The following is a 26,738-nucleotide window of genomic DNA, read 5'->3' as shown; positions in this document are numbered from 1 at the left end:
TCTAGAAACAGACAGCTAAGGTAGCACTGTCAAAACTTTGTAAAAGGACCCCATATGATTTTATCTGCTTTGTTTGGTCCCTCGAAAAACGATATTTTGTTGATGAGTGAGATTGATTTTGTTTGATCTTTGGTCAGAAGCATGCTAGCTGTTACTCTCTGCCTCTAGTCTTTATTCTAAGCTAAGCTAATATACTGTTAGCAGGATCATTTCCTAATAGGTGAGAGGTATGGATCTTTACGTCTAATTTTGAGCAAATTTCAAAAATATCAAACTTATTTTGAAAAACAAAAGGTAACAGAAGATGGAAAACAGTAGTTTACACTGAAACTCAAGCTTCACACTCTTATATTGCGCCTGATGTTATGATGTTAAAGTGATTTATAAAGAAGGTAAAATTACCAGAAACAGGTGGCGCGGCTGCCTGCTTTTCCTCGAGACCTTCATGAGTGTGCCCTCTTTGACAAACATCTGCCAAAAGAAAAAAACATTAAAACATCAGAAAAACTAATGTTTAGGTCTTAAATCTGCAGATGCAGTTTCAGAACAATGTGTTTTGATAAAGACACGATGTTGCTCACCCTCCCAGGCTTCAGAAGGTCCCTCTTCCCTTTCACACTGTACTCTATGTGGACCAGACGCAGCAAGTTCTCCTGCAGGAGAGGACACAGTGTAGAGAGATTGAAAGGAAGTTATCCCATGATTGATGGAAGAGGAGACAGAGAATGAAATTGTTCCTGTTTGTGCGTGAATGAAGGGGGGGGGGGCAGAATGCGGAAATGGATGCGATACTGCGAACTGGGGAGCGAGGGCAGAGATAGAGGGAGCTTGTGTTTCCACTGTTTGTCAGCCTGTGTGTGTGTGTGTGTGTGTCAGTGCATGTGCATGGAGGAGAAAAAAAAAACACTGTGTGATAAACAGAGGAGGCAAGCCAAAGTGAGGCTCAGGGGGATCTTGACAGTGACAAGCCAGAGACTCAGTGAGGGGAGGGTTTGTGAATTATCTTCATGGGCTGCTCATGTTTGAGGAGGGGGGCGCGTAGGCCATGTCCACCCTTACACTGCTCCCTTTGTGATGATACACCTGGGACTGTCTGTTGACATCATCCCTCCTCGCCCCCTTTTGCGTTAATCTGCAAGCTGCGGAGGCCAGCACCAAAGAAGGATAGACCTCTCCTTCACTCCGTTGTGTCATTTAGAAGAGGCAGGGGAAAAATCCTCGACAGTCTAACTAGCTCACACTTGATCTCCATCTTTAAATTGCTCTTTCATTGCCAAGTGTCTCAATAACAGCGCAGCCAGACTGTGAATATGTCAAGCTTGACAGGAGCTTTAACGGGCTGAATGAAAACACGTGAGGCGTATCCAGACAAAACTCACCCCCTGCTTCAGATTGTCATTGGCCTGGTCCGCCACCTCGGACACGATCACCAAGGCAGCTGCAACACAAACACAGAAAGAAAGAGAAAGAGAGATTTATGTGCAACTGACTTCAATAAAGACACTCAGTGGCTGTGACTCGACAACTAGACCCTGATACATGTCGAGCAGCTGCGGTGTTTTATGTGTGGGTGTGTGTGACTTCAACTACAGAAAAAAAACCACTGCTTAATGTTTGAGGTTATGAAGTTTTACCTTGCGTGTCCTCATATTCTTTAGAGTCAGGAGACAGGTTGTTCAGGTAATCTGGAGAAAACAGAGCACAATAATCCTGGCATGAAGATACAGGTCTCAAACTGATTATTTCAATACAATAAAATGCAAGTTAATAAGAAAAATGGTCGCCTCATGAGGTAAATCCATGACATGATGCTATTTCCCCTGTCTTATCCAATTGAGTGAAATTTTCATGGGCCTCCTGTGTGCACATATGTTTGTGTTTTACCTGTGAGAAGCATCCGATATTGAAGCACTCTCACTATGACCTGCAGCAGCTGGTGTTTCAGTGGGATTTCAGCCTCTTCTGGGCCTCGAGTCTGTGCACACAAACACACACACACACACACAAACATGCACCACAGCAACAGTCAGAATGGAAGAGAGCTGGATGCACAATTTCACAAAATTTTAGATATGGCTTTTATTTGTATTCTGTGTTGTAACAGTTGTTTAACTGTGTGGACCTTGGACATCGAATCATTTCTGCTGGATAAAAAAACTCTTGCAGAATTAAATTATCAACAACAAACCCTCGTCTCCACTGAACCACAACCCTTGTGTCCACTAAACAAAGGTAACCTCTTCAATTCGATGCTGCGAGTCAAGGTCACACGAGTGACCAAGGGAACACTGAGGCGCAGGCTGACCTTCACACATCTTCTCACTGCACAAAAAACCCCAGGAACAACTCCCATTCTTCTTCTCGGAGCAGTCATTTGCAGGTGAAAGGGGACAGAAATTGGCACAATCAAAGAGAGCTTCAGAAAATCAATCAGGACCTAATTGTCTCTGACAGGTATTTATGCCCTGAGCGGTAGAGGAGCAACGGGGGACTGGCTGCATGTGCGCGCCCAGACACACACACACACATACACACAGTCATTTCTAATCCAATGAAGTCCTACCCTTCATTAGAGAGGCACAGATAGCACCCTGCGGGAAACAGCATCTTCATCTTATTTACCCTGCACCCACACACACACTCACACACACACAAACACATACAATATGTCATTTATACACACACAGACCTTGGGGTTGCTGATAAGATAACCCTGATTGAGCCAGTAAAGAGGAGAGACAAGGATGCGAGTTATTACACACCACTCTTTGTCTTCATTATCACAGTCTGGAGTGCAGGAGTAAAACAGAGAGCTGATGCATCCTTTAATGAGCAGGCCTTCACAAATCCTTGTCTCTGTTTCTCCTCTTTTTTTTGCGTAATCATCCTTTCCTCCGTAACCTCAGGCCTCAACAACAACCTCTAACTGAGTTCTTCTCACTTCTGTCTTCTCCTCCCCCCCCCCGATCACTGCATGATGCATCGAGTACGATAATAACCAGCTCTTCATTACTAACCCCGTCTGGCTTCAGAACATCCTCCCTCTCCTCAAGTGTTGCTTGTAAATTGTCATCCAATTGACACTTGTTCAGAGGAAGTGGCTTTGCGGAGATGGTAATTAGCGTGTGGTTTGTTTGGGTGAGCTAGCCAAATGGAGGAGGAGAGAAGAGGGGAGTGTGTGATGCCTCGTGCTGGGAGATGAATGCATACACTCACACAGACACGCACAAGCATGGACAAACACACCTTTCAGGCCCAGCTGATTTGCCGCCTGCACACACAACTGATCTAATTGGGGAGTTGTAAAGGAGGCTGCTTCTCTAATTAGCTTCTGTCTGCCTCATTGCCCAGCTGCCTTTACAAGGAATTCACTCCATCGCTCTCTCCCTCTATCGCCCTCTGTCCACCTGCTGCACAGCCTCCTCTTCCCCTCCTGGGCTTCTTGCACGGGAGAAAATGCACACAAACTCTGGCTCACGTTATGAATATAAATCCAAACCGAAGAGCTTTGAAAAGAGATTTCACGAAGGCGGTTCCTCAAGAACGACACAAATTTGCGTATGTATGTACCGCTGCCAAACAATCAGACGCAAACACAGAGGTGCAAACCGCACACACACAAACACAAAAACATCACACTGGGTTGGCCAGAGCTCATAGATGGTGCTGTAAACAAGCACGTGCGCTGTGGAGAGGAGGCTTTAATCCTGTAAGGGTCTAGCTCTGATCTGATCAGGGTCTGTAGCTACTTCATCACTGTCATCGCCACATCCACAATGAAATTACTACCACTTATACTGCTGGACTTTGGCTTGTAGCAATAATGGTGGAGGGGCGTTGGGGTTGGGGGATGGAGAGGAGAGGAGAGAGGTGTTGAGGGTCTTAAAGCAAGAGAGAGAAACACTATCATGAAGCATAATGACTGAAGAAATGTCACACAGCCAACAGACCGTCTGTTGTCCCCTCTCAGCCGTATAGCCACACTGATTCCTGTGGCTGTGACCCCTCACAATCGTCTCTCTCTCGGCCCTCCTTCTTCCTCATTACAGAGGGGTCACACACACCGTGCCACTCCCGAGGCGGTGATCTGATACAGAGCAGCATCAATCACACACAGTGCATTGGTGCTGGAGAGAGCGGGAGGACAGATCCCAGGTTACAGGCTTATAATATGCAATATGGGAAAAGTAAATACAATATGTGGTGCGAATACGCAGTGACAGGTGTTGTGAGTCTGCCAGCGGGCCGACAAAAGGTTATTGAATATGCCTGCGGGTGTTAATTTTGAGGTGTAAGATGAATCACAGGCTTTACTGTATGTGGATACAAGTGTGGAAAGAGAGAGAGAAAACAACAACTCTCATCCACTGACTTAGGTCCTTAGGAAATGTGATGTCCTCTGTGCTATTATCTTTTGCTGCAAATCAAGCCATTTATGGCTCCTGCAGAAAGCAATTATTGGTTTATGAAGTGGCAAAAAGGGACTCATGATGTCAGAGTCGTGAGGTTAGAATAAAGAGGAACATCATTAACTGATCAAGGTTATCAAGGCCTAAATAACTGATTTAGACAAAGAGTGAAAACGTGCTCTACAGTAAATTTCAGTGTTTACTTTAACATGACGACGGTTTCTTCATCATCATCTCTCACCTCCGCTCCCTTCTATTTACACTAACTCCACTAAAGTCTGGCAGAGCCCAAGTCTTTGTGGGAAGAACCGGCAGCTGCTGCTGAATATTCATGAGCGGAGAGAGTCGGTGCCTTGTCCGTTCACTTTTCTTATCAAACCACAAACGCCTGGAACCATTGTGTCAGCCACTCTCGGCGAATCGGAGTTCAGCATGGCGCCGGTAAAGCGTAAATTTGGGCAGAAAGGTGCTGAGTGCAAGAGGCAACTTTGTGAAACTCAAACTTTAACACACACAGCACACGCAGGACTGAATTTCCATATAAACTAGTTTTAAATGAACAACCATGCCTCATTTCCAGTAGGAGACTTTTTCCCACGCGCTCTCATCAAGTGAAAACATTATCATCCAGTTAGTTAGTTACTGTAGTAGCTGTGGCTTGTAACTACTTTTCATGTGTCTGTGAGTTGTTACAGAGCAGCTTTAGCTCTGTAAGTGGTGAATCAATGCTATAGACACTGAGCTGCATGGAAATGAGAAATCTATTGCTGAATCTCTGAGGCCTTATCTATGGGCTCTCTTAATATCCTGTCTTTTAGTTAAAAACAGTCAGTTGCATTGTTGCCAAAACAGACTGTATACATTCCTATTCAACACACGGGCAAAGTGTTGATTAGGAAATCCAAGAGCACAATTCAGACAAAACCTTCATTGGATTTTGATCCTTTTTCCCCCCCAAACCACACTTCCTGGCTCCCCAGGGAGCATCAAGGATGAAGAGATTCATGCTGGACAAAGAATTTGGTGTTGAGTGGATATAAAATATGCGAGCATGACAGTGGAAAGGTCAGTCCCATGGAGAGGAGCTGGATAGGGAGGGTTTAGCAAAGGTCATTATCTCCCCATGGAAGCTGGGTGACAAAAAAATAAGTTGAGAGCTGCTGAGTATCAGGGGAAATACCAGGTCCAATCCCTGCTCTGTGGAAACAATCACAAGGTCTCATTTTCCCTCCGCAAACATGGAAACTGAACCTGAGATTTAAATATGTGACTGTCAAAACAGTTTTAAGGAGGATCCTTGGGAGCCACGCAGAGCTTCACACCCACACATTGTTGGCACTTAGTGTTCATAATAAGAAAACAAAATGAAAACAGAGCTATAAGACGAAGGACAAGAAGTCACAGCAACATTACTCAACATCTGGTTCACATTCTTGTCCTTACCTCAAATTTCTTGACGATGCTGGCGAAGGCTGAGTTGCTCCTGCAGCTCTCCTCCAGTAAGGACATGCTGCGGTCATACTCTGAGATGTAGGTGTCAAACACACTGAAGTCCTCCCGACGAGACAGGATCACATCCACCACCCTCTGGCTCTCCTCCCTTCACAGTGAGGGAAATCAAAGATGAAGTACAGTCTCTTTAGATACCGTATGTACAGTTAATATCGACCTTGTCCCGCCCGCTTTTACCTCAGTTATCATCTTCCTACTTTTTCTAGATTAATATTTCACAAACAGATGAGAACATTTTGCCATGTGAGTTGTTATTAATTAATAGCTCTAAATATTGGGAAATAAACACCACCATCTTAGCTTAGCTTAGTTTATCTAGCTGTGACTGGACTTCACTATGCTGACTAGAAAATAGTTTGGCATGTAACTATGTGTAAAGTGTAAAAATTATATGATCTTAACGAGTGAGCTTCAGAGGAATAGACAGGCATATTTTTATTGCATTTGTTCAGATCCAGACTAAATGCTTCTCTGTCCCCTGACTTTATGCTGAATAGATGGATATTGGTTTGCTAATTTAATTTCTTGGCTTTAGGAAATAAATTAAAAGATGTATTTTCCAAAATATTGAACTATTCCTATCAGGACCAAATAAAAAATGAGAAAAACACACTACAGGGGCTCCTGGGTGTTGATTAATCTGCACTGAATTTGATTAAAAACTCCAACACAAACTGCTCTTAAACATTTTCCCAACACTTAATAGATATTCAGCGTCGACAGATTTGACTGGTGTTTCTCACCACTGCCCGATGCGCTCCTCCAGCTCGGTGAGGATGCTGCTGTGGAGGGTGTAGACCTGGGGCAACACGCCCAGTATCTCTCCCAGTCTCTGCTCCTCCAGCGCTGGCTCCCCATCCTCACCCGCTGCGTTGACCACCGCTGACCTAAAGTCCTGCACCAGAGAGGGGAAAACAGGATTCATGAGGACAGATCTTTTTTATATGACACAAAGTTGTTGGGGGGGCGAAGAATAGAGAGAGGAATGGAGGAAATGGTTGTGGGGATGGAAGGAAGGAGGAAGGGAGGGAGAGAGAGCAGGAGGGATTAAAAGCGTAGAGGAATGAGGTATGAACAGGGGGGAGAAAAATGGAAGGAAGGAAGGTCAGATCCTCCTAAACATCCTTCCTGCCACCCTCCCTTCATATCACCTCAGTACTTTGGGCTCTGTCCAGGCATTCAGGAAAGGCGGCACTGCTTGCACAAGAGCTACACACCAGGTGTTGTTGCATAATGACCTTGGTGCTCAATGACACAATGCCGTTTTGTACATAGCCCCCACTTTTCATCTCTTTGAAGACAAGGACCCGATATTCACTAATATACAGTTAATATAAGTCCATTGAAGTCCATTCAGCAGACATAAAACTTGTGCAGCCGGCCTTAATAGCTACAGTGTCAGTGACTAAGAGGACTAATATGGGGAGTTATGGCACACACACACAAGTGAGGTCATTTAGCTACTCAGCAAACGAAGACAGAAAAAACGTGAGAAGGCAACATGCTTTAAAAAAAAAAAAAAAAAAGTCTCTGCTTCCTCTGTGGGTAAAGAGGCCAGCATCATATATAAAATATATATAAAGCCCGTCTGTTCCCGTTCTGAGTAAAGCACAGACATAAAACAAATAGAGACGTCCCAGCTGGAGGTGAAATGATGTGGTGACACCGGGCGCTTCAGAACATGACATTCATCATGCACGATCGATCGATAGATAAGTTAACATTCATCATGTCTGATGCTGAACAACTCTGGTTGACTTTGTCTCCCAGGTTACAGTACATAAACACACATGGATTCAGACCCATGAATGAGAGGAGCTGCTTCCTTTACTCTCCACCTTATCCCCATTTTCCTCACGTTTGTTGGGTCAAGAAGCAGCGTTAAGCACTTGGCCGAGGAAGCAGTCATGTTCGGTTACAGCTCAGCACGGAGAATCTGTCCAGAGGTCACGGGTTACAAATAATAAGAAAAAAAAAAGAAGTCTGTGGCTCACATATCGAAGCTGTTACAGGGAAAGTCCTTTAGAAGAGGAGCATGGCCTCCCTTCCTATGTGGAGACAGGGTCTGGAAATTCTTTGTATTCTTGTTATTCCTTATCAAACAATGGAACAATAGCTCATGTGCGCCTCTCACTTAACACTGCTCCTGTTTCCCCCCCCCACCACCCCTCAAACTCTGTGTTTGTGCATGTTGTGCCGCTGGAGCGTTTCCCTGCTCGGGAATCGCTGGGTGTCATGCTAATTATGACATCAGCTCGCATCAAACAGAAACTAACACCTCCACAAATCACTCTTTGAAGACTAATAAGAGCCTGACACTGGTACCTATGCATTATGCAACGGCGTGATGAAAAAGCCTTCAAAGTCACCTCTGAACGGCGGCAGAGAGATTAAATTAGGTGGCATCGTAACCCTGAAGAGGAACCAACAAGCCGAGGCCTCTCAGTGTCCTTTAAAGTGGGAAATTTTGTGTATAAACAGACGATTTACTCTGAAAAATGGTTCAGACAACAAATTACCGTGAGAACGTCACATCTGAAGCACCGACGCCCGCATCGAGTTGCAGCATATGTTTCTGTCTCTGCTAATTAGTATAATTGAGCGTCATGATGAGATCGGAGATTTATGATTATTAGGAGTCCGTTGCATAATATTTGCATTAGTTGCCGTTTTAATGGCCTCAAATTGCACATTACACAAAGCAGCTGCTTTTGTACTCGCGGCAGGCTTTCATAAATCACAGCGAGGGGGCACACGTAAGAAATTCAGGTTATGACCTTATTCAAGGTTATAAGGTACAGGCTGACTGATGGGCTTCTCTCGGTTCAATCTCTCTACCTGTCAGATTTGTACCGACAACCAACGCCACAGCAGCTCCACACACTATTCCACCTCCTTTTAAGAGATTCCTTTTTGATCGAAGAAAAAAAATTGTTGTTTACCGTCTCAGCGTCCTTCTTTGCTCCTAACTCTGCAGGGACGTGTTCGTGTTTTGTTTTGACAGGCAGAGAGTGAGGAATGATGGGAACAGATGACGACAGTTGGCCGTGATGCACAACTGACCTCAGGAGGCTTACCACAGCTCACCTTTAAAATCCTCTGTCCTGCCTGAACTATATTTGTTACGCTGTTGAGAGGGAACTTCGCAGTTTTTATGGCCAACCTCCAACATAAGGAGCTCATATCATGCATCCAATATAAACACTATAAAAGGCCCCAGCAGCCTTTTCGTGACCTTTAGGCAGCAGAGTGCCAGACCAGTTGCTCGTGTATCTGCACACGCCAGTATCAGTGGAGCGAGGATACAAGGAAAGCATCACTGAGAGTGGCTGGTGTACGGAAGCTGCGTCATCTTACAACTGACCACACCAGAGTACATGTCAACTCTGTCAAGACCAGGAAGTCGACCTTGCTGCAACAACATTGATAAACCTGAGCAGAGCCTTGCAACAGGGGCGAGGAGGAGGAGGAGGAGAAGGAGACAGAGACTGGGGAGCAGACACACAGGATATGATGTTATCAGTGGGTTTTCAAGACGGTTTAATAGGCCTCGAAGAGGGAGACATTTAAAGCTTAGGTGAGCTTTTCTTACCTCTTCAAGGTGCTTGATGGCGCTGACGTGTCTGCAAAACAAGCAGAGAGAGGTGTGAGATTTACTCAAACTGCTAAAAAGGAATTTACAACCTTCTGCACAACCACATTAATCTTACAAGACTCATTAAATTATTTTAATTATGCATGATGAGGAAAACTACATCAGAAGAATGGCTAAGTAAGTAGCCGGGGCAAGGACAAGGCTGGTGTATTTAATAAGTTACAACAGACACTCGTGTAATTGGCTGTCAGTCAGTCTGCAGGTAGCTCAGTGGATGAGCTTATAGTAGCAGGGAAGAGGGAGCTGGAAGGACCAGGAGTGCAATAGGGAAAAAAAATAAGATGCAGCTTGTTTGTGTGTGATGACATGCACGGAGAGAAGTGCAAATTGGGGGGGAATTCCTCGAGTGCAGATGCTTACAGTCTCTCAGAGTCGACGAGCTCTTTGGCGACGTAGAACGCTCGGGATCGGCCATCAATCTGCGTGACAAGGAGGGAGAACAGTGGGAGATGAATGAACACAGCTAATGTTTAAAGCCTCTCCGCGGGCACTTATTCCTCTCAGACATTAATAGGAACAGCTATGAAGCAGCCAAGAAGACTGGTAAAAAAGAAAATTCACTTTTTTTTCTCCTTTTTTTTTTTTTAAAGATATGTGCTGTCAAAATAAGACAGATTATTTCATTACACTTCTGCATAGACATGAAGCCTTTCTCAAATACGGCACTTTTAAATTCAGATGCATTATGTATGAGATGCTGTGTGTGTGTGGTGACAACAACGCTGCCCATTGATTTAGAGGCTAATCACAGGGTCTCAAAACATCCGAGCCAAAACATAACATTGAAGCCATTTAGGGGGGGGTTACCGGCAAGGCTCCTGTGCTTTGTTGGTGTTATTTTTTCCTATGTGGGGCATTTCACAAATACCTCATGAAAGGCATTTACTGATCCTCATTTCCTTGAAATAAAACCAAAACACACTTCCATTAAATTAAAACCATTCCAGAGGCCAACTCAAGTCTCCTTGGTCCTCTTCCTCTCTGCATTTTCTTCATTTTATTGTGTTTTTTTTCCTTTGAAGAAGAATTAAACAAGGAAATGTGTGTCACATGATGGGAGCAGGGGCCTAATATTACTGTGGTGGCAGCAGCAGCAGCAGCAGAACGGGTGGCGTCATATCGGAGATTCACTGTTCAGACATCTGGGTGAGTTTGAGTTGAGGTGACACTTCACAACTAAATTGATGTGTATATTAGTAACAGGTGGATCACTATTAGTCCTGTATATGTCCCATAGTGCATGCATGTCTCTCAGGATCTCTGGTCAGGTCTTAAAATCCCTACCTATCAATATAATAAAACATTTAAGAGGCTCCTCGCAGTGTTTTTATTCATCATGTTGATTTGCTGGATCATTATATAGCTCAGAGAACTGCTTCTCTAACAAACGACATGTCTCTGTATCTCACCTGTCGGTCGTAACTCTGATCCGCCACCCCCTCTTCTTCCTCCGAGGTTCGGCCGTGGTCCTCGTCCCCTGACAGCCCAGCAGAGGCAGGATTCATGGGGAAAGGCTCGGTGTAGGCACTGCCATGGCGAGAGAAGACAGCGTTAGCACCGAAAAGCAACACTAGTACTGAAATGAGAACAGTTATGTACATACATACACATACTGCAGCATGTCTTCAATATCTTTGGTTCAACCATAAATAAATGTACAGCAACAGAGAGGAGGCATTTTCCAAATTTACAATTACTAAAAGGTAGTGATTGTGTCCTATAGCCTATAATCTTTTTAGCAGCATATTCTCAAAACACTGAGCAATATTCTAAGTCCCCTATTAATATATGTTTTCCCTTTTCCTGTGTGTGTCTCTGAACATTTCCATTCGTCCTCCCGTGGCCCAATGTAATCCCTTTCACGGGTCGTTCCTCTCACAGATGGCACAGTTGTGTACGGACACTCCTAATCCTTTTGTGCGCCGCTGTACCTGAGGGGGCCACCCTGTAGGTCATTTCACAATGTAATCCCTTTAAATGTTACCTGCTGTAATTATTAATGTCCTCTGGCCCATTAAGACCCATTCAATATGCTTGACCGCATTTAACACCGCCAGGGTGAGGACCGGATAATAGCAAGTATTATAAAAGCAGATATAAGACAGCTAGAGGACAACAAGGGATTTCTGCCAGGTTAGATTGAAAGTTTATGTCGTATATAATATAATACACCTATGTTACATAACAGAGCATTTATGTATAGTGTAAAAGTGGCAGTTTTTGCAGTATGTCACATAATATGGTGGATAATGGGAGATAGCAGAAAATGTACAGAAATGCACTACCACATGTAACTTTGCAATCTTTCAGTTCGGTTGTAGTATAGATACTGCAGTAATGTCTTATACCTGAGAGGTCAACACAACCATGGTTCAACAAAAAAAAAAATCAGAAATCACAAGAAATCACAGAAACAAGCTCTCTCTCACTCTCTCTGATGAAACTACTGCTCAGTGCTTTTACTCACTGTGCAGTCTCACCATCAATTAAAGCAGAAGTGAGTGATCCGGTCGTTTTCGCTAACGCTGCGTTCCAGGCAGGCTTTTGAAATCGTAAATTACAGCTTCAAGTCACAACTTACGACTTTGTAGCGTTCCAGGCAACCCACTCGTGTTTTTCCGACCTGTTTTACCGGTGAAAGTCACTATAACGGCCACTCGTAACTTCCGACCGGTGAACTCGTACCAGATCGAACTGGTACCACTTCACGGTCGGAAAAATACGAGTTTCCTTGAACGCACCATAACAGTCCTCGTCCCTACGTCACCACATTCACGGCGTTCCTTGGCTGCACACACAGCCCTGCATGCCGTTCTCTCTCCTCATTGGATAAAAACTGTAGGATACGATAAATGTTTTCTCCTCGACTCAGAGCAGAGCAGAGGGACTGACAGACCCGTGTTTCAGTCCAAACACTCTATGTAAGTGATTGCTGTCGGAAGATATAACTATTTAAGACTTATATTAACACAAATATATCACTCACTTCTGCTTTAAGTGAAACCTGCTTTGTCTTTGACACATTTTACCAGTTGACGCATACAAATCTCAAGTTATCAGTTGTGAAGATTTGCTGTTTTTCTCACATGATGGTAAACTGAATTTATTTGGAGCTTGGCCAAATGTTACATTGATTTTTAAGATGCTGAGAAACATTTTACTGACTAAACAATAATCCAACTAATCGATAAAACAGCTGTCCGATTAATAGATAAGGAAACCTGCTGCAACCTTATTCCTGTCACTTTCTGCTTTGAACAAACAATAGAATATAAAAAGGACAATTTGATGCATATAATGTAATAACTAATTCACTCTTACATGGATAAATATTAATTTACACACACACATGCACACACACACACACACACACAGCCTCATTATGAATGTTTGTCCTGGCGTCTTAAAGTGAAAAAGCCCCCTGAGTGCGCTGAGAGAGAAGAACAAAGGCTAACAGGGTTACAGTGTGGACTTCATCTCCATTCAGACATACCTGCACTTTATGAGATTCACACACACACACACACACACACACACACACACACACACACACACACACACACACACACACACACACACACACACACACACACACACACACACACACACACACACACACACACACACACACACACACACACACACACAGCTCGTCGGCCCTTTTGGGTGGGCTAGAGAAAGTGCCTACAGCCCATTACTCATGGTTGACCTCAGAGCAGACAGGTCAACCTACTGTGCCTCCCCTGGGTGATGCTGAGAAGTAGAGAAAGCTGGAGGGGTCTTCCTCCTTTGAACTCATTCGCACTGTTTTCTTTTTTTAAATAATCATTTTCTCACTTGTCTCATGTCGACTTTTTGAAAACACTTAGCACATTCACTGTATCAGTCGAGGGTGGGAACTCGACTGTGAATACTTTTACACTGCTTTGATACAGAAGGCGTTCAATCATGACTTTTTCCATTATTCATGAATATGTCTCGTAGCCAGTCTTCACCACCAGCAAGATTCTGTACAACAACAGCAAAACCAGCTCAATTCAAACCCTCCGAAACGAAATTCAGCGGCATTGTGGATGGAAACAGGCTGCATTTGACAATTTAAACTACAGGTATATGCTTGAAATAAAACAGGTCACTATTTGTGTGCATTGTCACTAATGAAATGTAACAGCCAGTGTGATATTGATAAAAATCAATGGCAGAATGCAGAGGACAGGGATGGACGGGGCCATCAGTGGATCTCTGATCCTGATAGGCAGACAATATGTGTGTAAATCACTGTATATAGTGAGAAGATTGCCATGTGGTGTTGGTATTGATGGTAATGTATTGTTGGTTATTGATAAAATGGTATTGTTCTTCTCTGATGTACACTATCTACAGTATATTCAGTATCATTGTGAGAACAAATGGCAAAAAACAGTAAGCCCGTAGAATAAATAAAATATTGCTCTCTTGTTTGTTGCTCTTGTGTCCGATTGAAAAATTACTGTGAGAAATGAACCAACTGAAGAAAAGTTTCTTCACTTGCTTGGCTTCTATGGATGCAAACACATAATATCTGTACTCTGCAGTAGATGTTTGTGTCCTTTAGATTATTGAGGGACAATAACATGCCACAGCTCCAGCAGCATGAGTCACTTCTGGGTGGCTGAAGTGCATTTTGCACAAATGGTTGGTTAAATAACTGATGTGCTCTGGTGAGGTGCGTTTTTCAAAAGCGCATTGTGCGAAGTGTTTAGATTTACTTTCTGAATGAGGAGAAGTCTTTCCATCCAAAAAAAGCTTCACCTTCACCTTCAACACCCTGGAAACGTACATTTTGTTCTTCAGTGGAGGACTGTTTCTAATAACAACACTTCCCTGAAAGTAAGAAATTAATTTCAAAATAACAAAGCAATTGCTCTGAGTTATCACATTTAAACTATTTATTTATTTATTTATTTTTAAAATCTAATTGTGCAATATCTAGAGCTGCATTTATTAGATGTTGAGAATATTTATTTTCCCACATGGCTTACAATAATATCACAAATATTCCATAATGTTCTATAGCTTCGTTCGGCTTTTATACCATTAGCATATTAAACCTGTGACTGAGTGTTTTTGTAATACAGGAATACGTGAAACCCTTTCACAAAACCATTAAGGCAATACCATTATGCCAGCTGAATACAATGTCTTTTCTAACATGGCAGAGTTAAATCTACCGTGTCAAATTCGGTGGAGGACACAATGACTCTCTGAGAAAAGACCTATACACCACCAGTCCTGTGAATTTGATGATGCTTGTAATATGTAATTCAATTGAGCTAAACATTGACTATTAAAATATAAGGAGCAATCAGACAGGTTTTTTTTCCCACTATGACACTATTACTGCAAATAGGAGCAGATGAATATGTTCAGTGGCTGGTTAACTGTAGAGGATTTTGATACTAATGAGGGGGGGGGGGTTAAGACAATGGGAGCAGTTTTAAATTGTCTGCTGCTTTTAATGAAGGTGATTACATGTAGCCGATGGCTGTTGGCTGTTGTGCTGCTGCTGCTGCTGTTTGTGATGAGGGGATTTGTGAAGATGCTGGCACTCTGACTGCTGCCGCCCAAGCCTGTGATGTGATGGGAGATGGCTTTGGATAACAACACCCACATCATGTGACAGGTTGTCTTTCAAGCACGTAACAGGTTTTTACAACCTCTGTTCTCCCGTTTTCAGCTGATTTATCCCGTGTGAGGCGAGAGGAGACATTCCTGACCAAACTTGAGCAACAAAAAAGAGCAGACCTGGCATTCCTGAAGGGACCACACCTCATCTTGTTGTTCAAGGGAGAGTCTGGGAAAACCTCCAGCCCACCGCTCTGACCCCCTTCTCCCACCTTCATCCTATCTGTCCTCCCCTGTCTCCACCTTCTTGCCTCCCGCTGGAGCCCCGCCCTCGTCCTGCATTTCCTGTAAACAGGCTGGTGGGAAGCTCCTAGGCTGGACACTTCCTCCCCGGGGATGACCTGGCAATGACCTCAGAGCGCCTGGCACCAGGCCTGGCAAGCCAACGACACGCCCTGTCCACCACCTCGCCACACAGCCAACACCCAGTACAACAATGTACTTAAGATGGCTCCCTCATCACTACTAACACTAACATAACAGTGGGTGGAGGAGCTGTTTTAGAGGCCATGGCAGGGCTTTGTCATCACTCTGAAGAGGTTCATGTCCAACAGTTTGAGGGGAAAACGATGCCAAAGGGTAAAGTAGAAATACACAATTTTGCCAACATGGGCAGTTCCTTACTGAACATGCCGTTATAGAGACTGTTTACTATGTGCATATAGAGCAAAACATCCGCATTATGGTTGTAAGTCCACCTGGAGCTGCTTCAAGTTGACATAACGAACACTTAGTGGTCTCTAGGTTGAACACAAACACAAATCGTGGGCTTTCTTTGCTAAAACGTCCTTTTCACTACTCGTTTGTTGCTGCACGGCTCCGCGGTGGGGGCAGTCCTGCTGAGGCAGCACGCTTAGCCGGAGCTTCATCTTTGATAAAGCAGCACAGAGTTGTAACTCAGTGTGCGCATGCATGTATACGCATACAAACAAACACCTTGATTAGGGCCTGGGATGAATCATTAGTGTGATTTTTTTTTCCTTTTTCCAGTGTGCTATATGGCAGCTTGCTAATGAACATGTCTCTTTGCTTAGGCTGAATACTTGTGCTGAGCTAGGGCTTGAATAGCGCTATACATTAATCACACAAGTGGAAACAATCCAAGCTTGTGGCACAGCAGCTTTGTAAGTTCTCTTTAAAATGCATGCCTGCTACTGTAGGCATGGTCCTTTTTGTGTGCACAGCTCTGGGGCCATTCAGTCATTTTCCTCACCACAAAAATCCACTGTTTCTCTGTGGGCACACAACCACGTCAGCTGTTGAATGTGTTCTCAATAAATCACTGCCATCGTCTGCTGGGTGGCCTGGGGATCGTGGCATGAGGTGCAAGATGTACACACAAAGACGAGGACAAGCACCTGCACTGACAACAGATGAGTTACACTGTTGGCACACAAGTACTAGGCACAAATATGCACTAATGCTCAAATAAACATAAAAAAGGCTCATACAGACGCTCCTGAGAGTGGCCGTGGCAACAGAGGCATCTCCAGGGGGAATGCAGTGAAGGCGAGCTGACAGGACAGATAGCTTCTTTGCATCACTGTGAGCGGTGTGAGAGCAACCGCCACACAATGAGCCACATCGATAACATCACCAGGAGAAAAAGAGCGCCTCACTGAGGGACCATTGTCTGGGAGGTGGCAGGGTTTAAAATGTTGAAATTTAAAGTATAAATTTCAAAGTGCACTGGACATAAAAAAGTGGAGAAATCATGGTATAGTTTCTACTGCAGAGAACAAACACCTGGTGGAAAGATAACTACTAAGCATGTTATATGCACTGCAAGCTGAGCCTGTTTCTATATTGGTGAAATAAATATAAAAGAGAGAATGTGCACAATGAAACGGTTGGCTCCACATTACAAACAAAGGACACCAAAGGAAAACATACTGAGACATACTGGGCATTTTGCCCCAAGATCATCTTGAGCCCTAAAGGCAGCTCTTGGTAATGGCCCATCTCTTTGACTTCACACAGGTCATCAAACACAACTATTTTATTAAGACTGGGGGAAGACTGTGGCCCAGAGTGGCCGACGCTGTGGCACAGGCCAGGGTAATTTGGTACAGTCTGACCACGGTGATTCTTCACTCTATCACACACTGCAGTAAATCCTGCAGCCCCTCAAGGGTCCAATGAAAGAGAAGCACTTGAGAGAAAGCCACTTTAATAAAAGCCCTCCTAAACTTAACCATAAGTGTCAGGTACAGGAGAGCAATTACAACAGAGCTGCTCCTGCACCCTTTCTTCTGCTCTTTCTTCCACCCTCCCCCTCTTTGTTCCGCCGTACTTGGTCGCCATGCTCTTTGTTTTCTTACTCTTCTGCTTCTTCTGTTAACACATCCCCTCCCCTTTCTCCGTCACCTTTTTCCTCTTCCTTCTCCTCCACTTCACTGTGTTAAAAGAACTCCCCCACATTTTTTCACCTTTAATTGCAGCTCATAATTAGTGAATTGTGAATAACCTGTGCTTTGTGAGCTACACACTTGCCCATACCTGTTCCCTCATCTCCGCAGTGGCACCAGATGCGACCTCTAAATCTACTAAATGAAAAACAGGAATAAGCTCTCCCTCATGCATTGTCCATCTTCTCAAAGCCAGCGGTGCCTGACACAGCAGGCGGCTCATCTCTCAGCGAACACTTAGCTACAAGAGGGAGATCTAATTCTACTCAGCCAGGTGCCCCCTGCTCATGTGTGATACACTGGGAGAGCATCTGTCAGCTGTTCACGGGTAAAGACCGGAGCTACAGATCCATGCCTGACAATTCGACTCAACACTTTTAATGTGCAGCAGTTCCACTGTCTAGAAAGGTGAAATTACAGGATGTGATTAGTTTCCAGAACTGACATGTATGAGTCTCTGTGGATCAACATGTTAAAGACAAACAGGAGGCTGCAAATGATGACTGTTTAGTTAGATATTAATCAGTCAGTCAATTTCTATATTGATTAAATATTTCTAAAATGAAATTGTAAGGTGATTCCCGTGTCCAAATAATAAGAGTTGTGTTCACCTAAAACATGTTTTCAATGATTCATCTACTGTCAAAAAAAAGTATGATCAATAAAGTACTAAAGATTAAAGGGACTACGAGGAGTTTTGGAAAGCGAAGTGTTTTTTTCACACTACATTTCCCATGAGCCTCCGCGCGCACGGTGAAATTCTTGGACCGGCCCAAGACGGACGAAAGCGAAAACATCTGCCAAAAATGTTTTCATTAATCAAGAATGAAAGTCGGTGGTTCGAAGGCGATCAGATGCCGTCGTAGTTCCGACCATAAATGGCGATCCGGCGGCGTTATTCCCATGACCCGCCGGGCAGCGTCCAGGAAACCGAAACTAGGAAATGCTGGGCGAGTCGACCACTAAATAATAATATCAAAATAACTATAAAGACAAAACGATATATTTACCAAAAATAGACCCATTAACAAGTGTGGGTAATGTAGATTCATCCACATTAATATGAGACTCTTTTATAACCAAAAGCAAACTCCTCGGGGTCTCTTTAAAATAACAAAACTATAAAGGTCAATCATCGAGTTAATACTTCACTGATTACTGATTGTTATGGGAAGAACATAATAAAAATGGTGCAACAACACTGCCCACAGTATTTCTTCAGTGTAAAGTAGCTCTAATGAAAACTATTCACACAGTGGTCTGTAGTTTAACAGGAGAAGATCTCATTTTTTATCACAAACAAACCATTCAACTCCACCATTTTGAGTCAACCATTATGAGCTGGAAACAGATATTTCAGACACAGACACATGTTTGAAAAGAATTGAAGATTCCCTCAGCATGGACACAAACTGTATGTGCTTTTGTTACTTGGTTGAATCAACCTTTTATCGTTTGTTTGGGGAGGGGTACAAAACCATTTCGATTAAAGTAATTGATTACTGTACCTTTCGGTGTCTTCTTTCGACGTCTGGTGTTTGCTTTCAATCCCAGCGAAACTGTTCATATCCACATAGCCATCGTTTTCATTGCAGGCGACTGTCGTTGTGCGGTTTGGATCCTCAAAAAACTCAGTCACAGTGTGGGATCTGGTGGGCCTGCCTGGGATCTGGATGTTCTCGTAGTCTGAGCTCATGGCCGGGATGTTTTCATAGTCTGAGGTGTCTGCGCTGGGGAAGGAGATGGAGCGGGGTTTGGTCAAAGGCAGCGGCATGACGGAGCGGCGAGGACGCTCCTCGAAGGACTCCACTCTGGAGACGCCCCTGCCGTACGATTTGAGGTCGCTTTTCCTCCTCTGGTGGTTGTTGTAGAGGATAAAGGTGGAGGGTAAGTCCGCGGCACGCTGCTGGGGGTTCACCATGCGGGACTGCGGCTGAGGAGAGCTGCCGGTGCTCCTACGGTCAAGCTCTATGACTCTCACTGGGCCGTGGTGGCTGGACTCGGAGGAAGAACGCGAGGAGCGGACGCTTCCGTCGCTGAAACCCTTCGAATCCGCCTTCTTCTTGAACTTTAGCGCCAGGAAGCGTTTAAACGAGGACTTCTTCTTCTTGGGTATGTCACTGGGCTCATGCTGGATCAGGAGGGATGGCGAGCTCTTGGTGACTGGTCTTTTAGTGATGTATGCCAAATCGAAGGGCGGCGGGATGTCCACCAGAGAAGTCGGCGTGGAAACACCGCTGGACGACTGATGGCTACGCTGGGAGAAGCTTCCAGAAGAGGTGATGACACATGGGAGGGAAAGGTTATCGTCTTTCCTCCTCATCCTGATCTCATCCCTCAGAGATTGGTTGATCTCTGTTGGAGATGTCAATGTCAATTCTTTACCCTCTGCGGAGCGGGAGTACAATAAGAAGCGGCGAGACTTCACAGACGGGATCAAACAGTTGACTCCGGGCTGCTGTGGTTCGCTGCTCTTGTCCAAGGCCACTGTACAGTAATCATGAGTCTGGTACTCTGTCCCTGTCTCCTCTGGGACAGTTTCGGGGACATATCCTGGAACTTTCCCAGAATAAGAGCGCGACCGTGTGACAATAGTCTTCCTATCCAGTGTTATAAAATTCTCCCCCTCTGAGTCAAACCCAGCCTCTTCGTAAATATGCTCTTCGCTGCCGGAGTCTGTGTCCTCGTAGTAAGGCACGATGTGGCAGTCCAGTTCCTCAATGTCTTCCTCAAAGGCCTCGGTGGTGTGGGCAAACACCACTCTGTTGGTGAGCTCCGGGGTGCGGCCCAGGTCCAGGTCTGTTGGCACTGTGATGTTGCACAGCCTGAGGCGAGGCTGGCAGCTTTTCCTCTGGTCGTGGAAGATCTGATCCCGCTTGGCCGTTCTCTCTTTTGCACTTTTTCCTTTAATATGTCTCTTCTCCGTTTCTTCCTCTTCGTCCTCATCGCCTATCTCGACGTAATCCTCCGATGAGACACACTCCAGCTGCTCAAAGCCATCTTTAGGACAGAGCGAATCATCAATATCTGCGTACTCATCTGCTGACTCGACATCCTTTGCTTTGTCTTGGTGCTGATCGGACGGCTCTGTGGCCTCCTCAGGCTCCCCCTGGTCTGATAGGGCTTGTTTATCCTCCAGCTTGTCCACGTCATCTGATGACACATAGAACGGTTCCTGGTTAGAAGCACCTTCGGTTTGCAGTTCATTTGAAGCTTTGTCGTCTGCGTCATCCTGACTCCACTCAGGGTCAGCGGTGGCGGTCATGTCTCCCGGAACAGCTTCTATGACTGAATAAGGCCCAAACACATCCTCGGTGCTGGCTGTGAAGCGAAAACAGCCGGACAGGTCCTTGGTGGCCCGTTCTGGTTGCCAAACCTCTGTGTCCCCTGCTTCAGTTGGGTCACATGACTCACATGTATCACTGGCGTCGTCATTGGGGCCAATCACATCATAGGGATACTCTTCAGTTACAGTGGGAAGCACAGTGAATCCAAATGCAAATCCTCCATCCTCCAGCTCAGTCTGCAAACAGTCCTCACCGTGGTCACTCTCTGCTTCTTTAACTCCAACAACCTCGTCCTTATCGCCCTGACTGAGCGACTCTGTTTGATCCTCAGAGGCTCCTGTAGCATCACAGGGCGTTTCAGTCTTTTTACTACAACTCTGTTGCTCCTCTTCCTCCTCCTCCTCCTCCTCTCCTGCTTCGTCCTCAGTCAGGAGAACAGAAGGTGTTGATGTGGTTTCATCATCAGTGTGACTGCCACCTTCAGGCTGGTTCAAGTCATTGTCAGTGTTTTCATCTTCAGTAGTGTCGACAGCAGGACCGTCATCTCCTTTGAGTGTTTCCTCAGAGCCAATGCTGTCTATGTCGCCATCATTTACTACCACATCTGCTTCTTTTGCGGTTTCCTCCTCATTTTCCTCCTCTGCTGTGTCCTCTTTGTCGCTGTCTCCTGTGCCGTTGTCATTAGTCTCATGTGTCATGTGCTCTTGATCCGGACTCTCCTCAGCCATCTCATGGAGATCCTCACTCTCCCCATCAGAGTGAGACAGGTCTCCGTTACTGAGGCTCTGAGGGGGACAGAGCTCCCCCCGTTGGTGAGACTCATACAGGGGTCTTGGCTTGGGGGCGACAGGCGGTTTCGGACCACGGACACGGGCACACGGACCGGACATCAGCTTGGACTGTACTTTGATGGTCAGATGACTGCGGACCTTTGGCTGAGGAACTTGCAGCGGATTCTGAAAATCTGCACACAAGAGTGAAAGATAATTAAAAAGCTGTTTAAAAAGCAATTTTTTTTTTTTTACTGTTCTCTAACTAAAACTAAAAAAACTAAAAACACAAAGGCCCTGCTTCTGTAAGGAGAGCAAAGGGGAAGCCCAGACCTGTGCAGCGCAGCAGTCAGAGACATGCTGAATGCTGCAGGGGACATTATCAGCAGGAAAAACAACAGAGCCACAGGGTACTTACAGGAGGAACAATAACATCTCCCTGTCTGGGAAATGACACATGCAGGTTGGTGGCTTACAGCAGGACCGGATAAACAATTATTTCAGAAATAATTTGTGCAGTGATTTAATTCTCATTCTACAATTCTCATTATTATGAACATATGAAATCACAACATACAGTAAGTGATGGTTACACTTCACAGCAAGTCCATGATTCTGCTCATTTTGACACTGGTCATCTTGTTTTTCTACTTGGACTGTGTATTTAGAGGTAAAAAAAAATGTGTCAAGTCATTAAAGAGTAGGACGGCTCGTGAAATTTAGAATTGTCATGAAACACACCCATACTTAACAAAGTGTGTACACCCCTTGTCTCTTCCTGTTATTTAGTACCTGCCCTGACGCACATCCTATTAAACCCTGTGTGCACTCTTTGGCTATCTCTGAGTGTTTTCTCTCTCTCTCTTTCTGCCTCTCTCTCTTTGTCAAGACCATTAGTGTGAATATGATTTTTTTTTGTGTGTGTGACAGGTGTAGGCCTACATATATTTTCTCTGTGTCACTGTGCTGTTGCTTTTATGAGCCCCAGGTTCTTACTCCAGCAGAGCCTGCACACAGGACTCCACACAGGATGTCCATGGGGGGAAGGACATTAACAGCATGGCCCCTCATCACTCCTCCATGAACCTCTCCAGGAGTACACATTTTCACAACACAAATGGACTTCCTTCTCGTCATTCTTCCCCGATTCTCACGAAACATACACAGACGTGCACAACCGCACACATATAGATATGTACACACACACACACACACACACACACACACACACACACACACACACACACACACACACACACACACACACACACACACACACACACACACACACACACACACACACACACGCAAACACACACACGCACACACTTTTTTTTGAGGGGGGAAAGGTCTTTTGAGTGCGTCAAAGAACAATAAAACTGGGAGAGAAAACAAGGGTCCCAGTCTGACAAAGCACCCAACTGCAAACAACAGGATATGAATTATGCAACAAGAATTCAATTAAAACAAATGTTTCTGAAACAGAGGAAGAGATAGACACTGGGACCGCGGCTGTGCCAAATTTACAGGATATGTCTAAAGCTGCTGAAAATCTACAGTGACAAGGCTGTAGATTGAAACTAGATTTCATTTGTGAACAACAACAACCACCTCATTTCTCAGCTTCTTACTTTTGAGGAATTATTAATACAGGAAAGGATTGTATAAAATGTATAGGACAATGGCTGTGTGTACCATTACAGACACAGATTGTAATCCTATCAGTAGTACTAGAACAGAACATGTCTCCAGAGGAGATCTTCAACTTTACAGAGACTTATGTGCTTATCCGAGGTATGGATTGAAACCAATTCAAAATTCATCACATATTCATTTTAACAGCATAGTTGAAGACAGATTAATCTACAATTGTGTACATAATTGAATTTATTTCATTTTTGTCACTGGACTAATTGCAAACACTACATCATTCTACATTAGGTTGAATGAATTTGCCTTTTTTATTGTGAAATAAGCAATAATAAGCAGATTAAACGTTTTCAAGTTAAATTTAAGATACCAGTACGTATCATTAATAACTCCACCTCTCAACCTCAATGCACACACAAAAGCTCTGTACCACTTTGCTTACTATGAAAAAACGTGGAAAGTTTGGTTTATGTGAATATAAAAGGCACCAAAAGACAACCCACCTGCGTTCATTCTGGGACATCATCATCCACGGGCTCCGACACTTATCCTCATGTTTCCCCGCGCACACAGCGTCCCTCCAAACGACGTGGAAACTTCACCCAAATTCACCAACATTGCGCTAAAAATCAAGTCGCACATGAGGAGTTGATGAGCATCTTCGCCTTGTTTTACTTCTCCAGCTGAAGTCTACTTGTGGAGGACGTCTGCGGGGGCTCAGTGAGCTGTTGAGCGTTCAGACGACGGCGTGCATCTCCAGTGCTGGTGTTACAGTGAACTGGTGCGCTCCTGTGTGTGGAAACGGGAGGTGCTGCCTGGCGCTTCCTGAGGCAGGACTACACTACACTACACGGAGCGGCGCGGACGTAGAGCGCGAAACAAACTCACTCTCTCTTCACGTTTCATTGTTGCAACGCGCACACACACAGCATCATATCTCAGTTATTGCAGGGACAGATAGGATATTGCACGGGGAGCATCAGAGGGTCATTATATCCACATCTGGCCGCGTTTTGTTTCAGGGCACTGCTCCACAGATGTGGCGCCACAGCGTTTGTCTACAGGCAGCGGGCTTCAAATGAATTAGACCAAACCCACTCAGTGCGGGAGATTTGGACTACAAACATATTATAAACCACACTTCAGTCACTCTTAATTGTTTTTTTGTTTTACTGTGCTATGCCTTACATCTAATCAGTATAGCTCCCTTATACTGTTTTTGAACAGATAATGAGCTCTTATAGATTCTTCCCTCAGTCTGCTGTAGTCTCCATAGCACGTGTCTCATCAATGACACAGTTCAGACAGATGACAACAGTTGCAAAGTTAAGACTCTCAGCTTTACACGAGCTATTGCACTGTGTCATGACACACTTTTCAACGCGGAATGAGTTCAGAGGATTACAGACGGATCTTCTTCTCACTGTTTTCTTCGACATGTTTTGCTCATGGATTGTTTCCTGAAGCAGACCAGTGCATAGAAAGAAAGGTTCCTAAAAGCAGTTTCCAAAAACAGTTTCTCTAGGACACACGAAGCTCTTTGCTATTGGCCGGGCTTCCTGGCGCGGCATCTGTTGCATGATTGAATGAATGCAACCCTTTAAAAACCTTTCTTCATAACAGGAAACCGCTCTCCCTGTTTCCTGCACAACAGGCAACACTTCCCTAGCAACAGATGGGAAAGGTTGGCGGTGTTAACCCCTTCGGTAACCCCTAGCAGAGCTGGGTGACTGACTGGTGCCGTGCACAGCCCCTGATGTTTCGAGGAACAGACAAAACTTTGACCGGCTCCAGTCGTGGGACTCACGTTGAGCTTTCAAGGACAGAGACACCTTGTGCAACACACTGGGAGGCTGGGAGCGTCGCCCAATTGGGGTCTTTGATTTGACAGATCCCCAATGCTGGTTAAACGCCCACACATTGGGAGGGGAATATCTCACCACCACCACTACCACCCCCCTTTTGTTCATCCCTCTCCTCTCCTCTCCTCTTCCACACACTTGAAGGTCAAACAATGCAGCAGACCTCAGGGGTGTTTACAGGAGAGGTAGAGTGGATAGTGATCGAGTGGAGAAGCACAATAAAAGAATCAGCTGTGCTGTATCTCTGCATGGCTCCGGTCCTGACTGCTGCAGCCACGCACAGACCCATACATTATACACCCAGCGAAATCCCCATTCCAGATGGTTTGGTGCAGGAAGGATTAGACTCTGCTGCAGGTGCAAAGCTCTATCAGACAGTAAGAGGTGCCTAGAGAGCGTATTTCATAATCACCTCATGCTGTCTTTGCATTTGCATGAAGCTAATCTCATTAAGGACTCAACATTTTGGTTTTCTATGGAATGATACATTTCTAAATTATTAAGCCTGTTATTAAAGAGGGTATTAATTATACAACAATTTCTGTTCAGGATGAAACTATTGTGGCTGCTGCAGTAATTAAGCTGTTTATTTGTGTAAATAGGATGCTGAGTAATGTATTTTGCAATGTGTGCCACAACAACACCACCATAACAATTAAATCTCTGTGACTCAGTTGTTTTGTTTCCACGTGTTACAATGTGATACTGTAATGACCATTATGAAGTGTTGAAGCCAAGACAGATTTTTAATGTGTCAGTATAGCACATTTATAGCTGCCATCAACCTAGCCTTTTGTTTTTGAACTGGATGACTAAAGATAGCTCTGCTCTGGTCTTTTGGCAGTGCCAAATGTGCCGCTCTCAGGAGCATTGGACTCACAATTGCAGCATATGACCTTTTTTTTTTTTTTGCTTTCGTTTCAGTACAAATATGTTTTGCCTTTGCAGGGTGTGCAAATAGAACCTGTCAAGCGTATTGTGTCATGTGAGTGCAGAGAAGAATGGCTTTAGGAGTAAATATCCCTCCAGATGTGGCACAGACGGTCAAAACATGTTTTTGGACGGAGGACACAAATTTCCTGGACCGCTTCTGGCTGTGTGCTGCGCTCTGTCACCCCACCTGGAACATGACTTGACTGGACGAAAAAAAAAAAAAAAAAAAAGAAAGAAAGAAAAAGGGGAGGGGGAATGGAGATATTAGGAAAAACATGCCGTAGTAGCAGGGAACAAACCCTCCACTCGGCTGCACACACTGAACGCCAAACAGGAAAGGGATCAGGGGAAGGGGTCAGCAACTTGTTCCCAGAGCTGAGACAATCCATAACACCTGCTATGCCAGAGAGTGGACACTGAACTGAATGGATGTGCTGAGTGTTTTTATTCCCCTCTGAGACTAAAAGCAATGTGACATCACACTTTCATGCAGCTGATTACTGGAAAGCACATGTTTGGATTTTTTTTTTTTGCCCCATTATGGCACAGTGTGATACATTACTGTATGCCACTGCCCACTGGTCGCTT

At 44.6% G+C, this 26,738-nt stretch overlaps 1 protein-coding gene across 4 annotated transcripts in view; it reads right to left on the bottom strand.

Moving 5' to 3' along the window:
- Positions 1-24,179, bottom strand: part of fgd5a (FYVE, RhoGEF and PH domain containing 5a) — a 36,456-nt gene extending 12,277 nt beyond the window's left edge. For all 4 annotated transcript variants that reach the window (XM_083971753.1, XM_083971755.1, XM_083971754.1 and 1 more), the window contains exons 1-12: positions 23,859-24,179; positions 19,157-21,899; positions 10,986-11,103; positions 9,937-9,995; positions 9,514-9,544; positions 6,665-6,816; positions 5,853-6,009; positions 1,885-1,975; positions 1,635-1,685; positions 1,380-1,438; positions 582-653; positions 403-471 (exon numbers count right to left, since the gene is read on the bottom strand). In XM_083971753.1, coding sequence (XP_083827879.1) covers positions 403-471; positions 582-653; positions 1,380-1,438; positions 1,635-1,685; positions 1,885-1,975; positions 5,853-6,009; positions 6,665-6,816; positions 9,514-9,544; positions 9,937-9,995; positions 10,986-11,103; positions 19,157-21,899; positions 23,859-23,868 — 3,612 coding nt within the window. In that variant the 5' untranslated portion in view covers positions 23,869-24,179. The remainder of the gene's footprint in view (positions 1-402; positions 472-581; positions 654-1,379; positions 1,439-1,634; positions 1,686-1,884; positions 1,976-5,852; positions 6,010-6,664; positions 6,817-9,513; positions 9,545-9,936; positions 9,996-10,985; positions 11,104-19,156; positions 21,900-23,858) is intronic.
- Between the last annotated feature and the right edge of the window lie 2,559 nt (positions 24,180-26,738).

The sequence above is a fragment of the Trachurus trachurus genome (genome assembly GCF_905171665.1).
Source record: "Trachurus trachurus genome assembly, chromosome: 5".
In the NCBI taxonomy this organism is placed as follows: Eukaryota; Metazoa; Chordata; class Actinopteri; order Carangiformes; family Carangidae; genus Trachurus; species Trachurus trachurus.
This window is presented reverse-complemented; position numbering and strand designations above follow the sequence as displayed.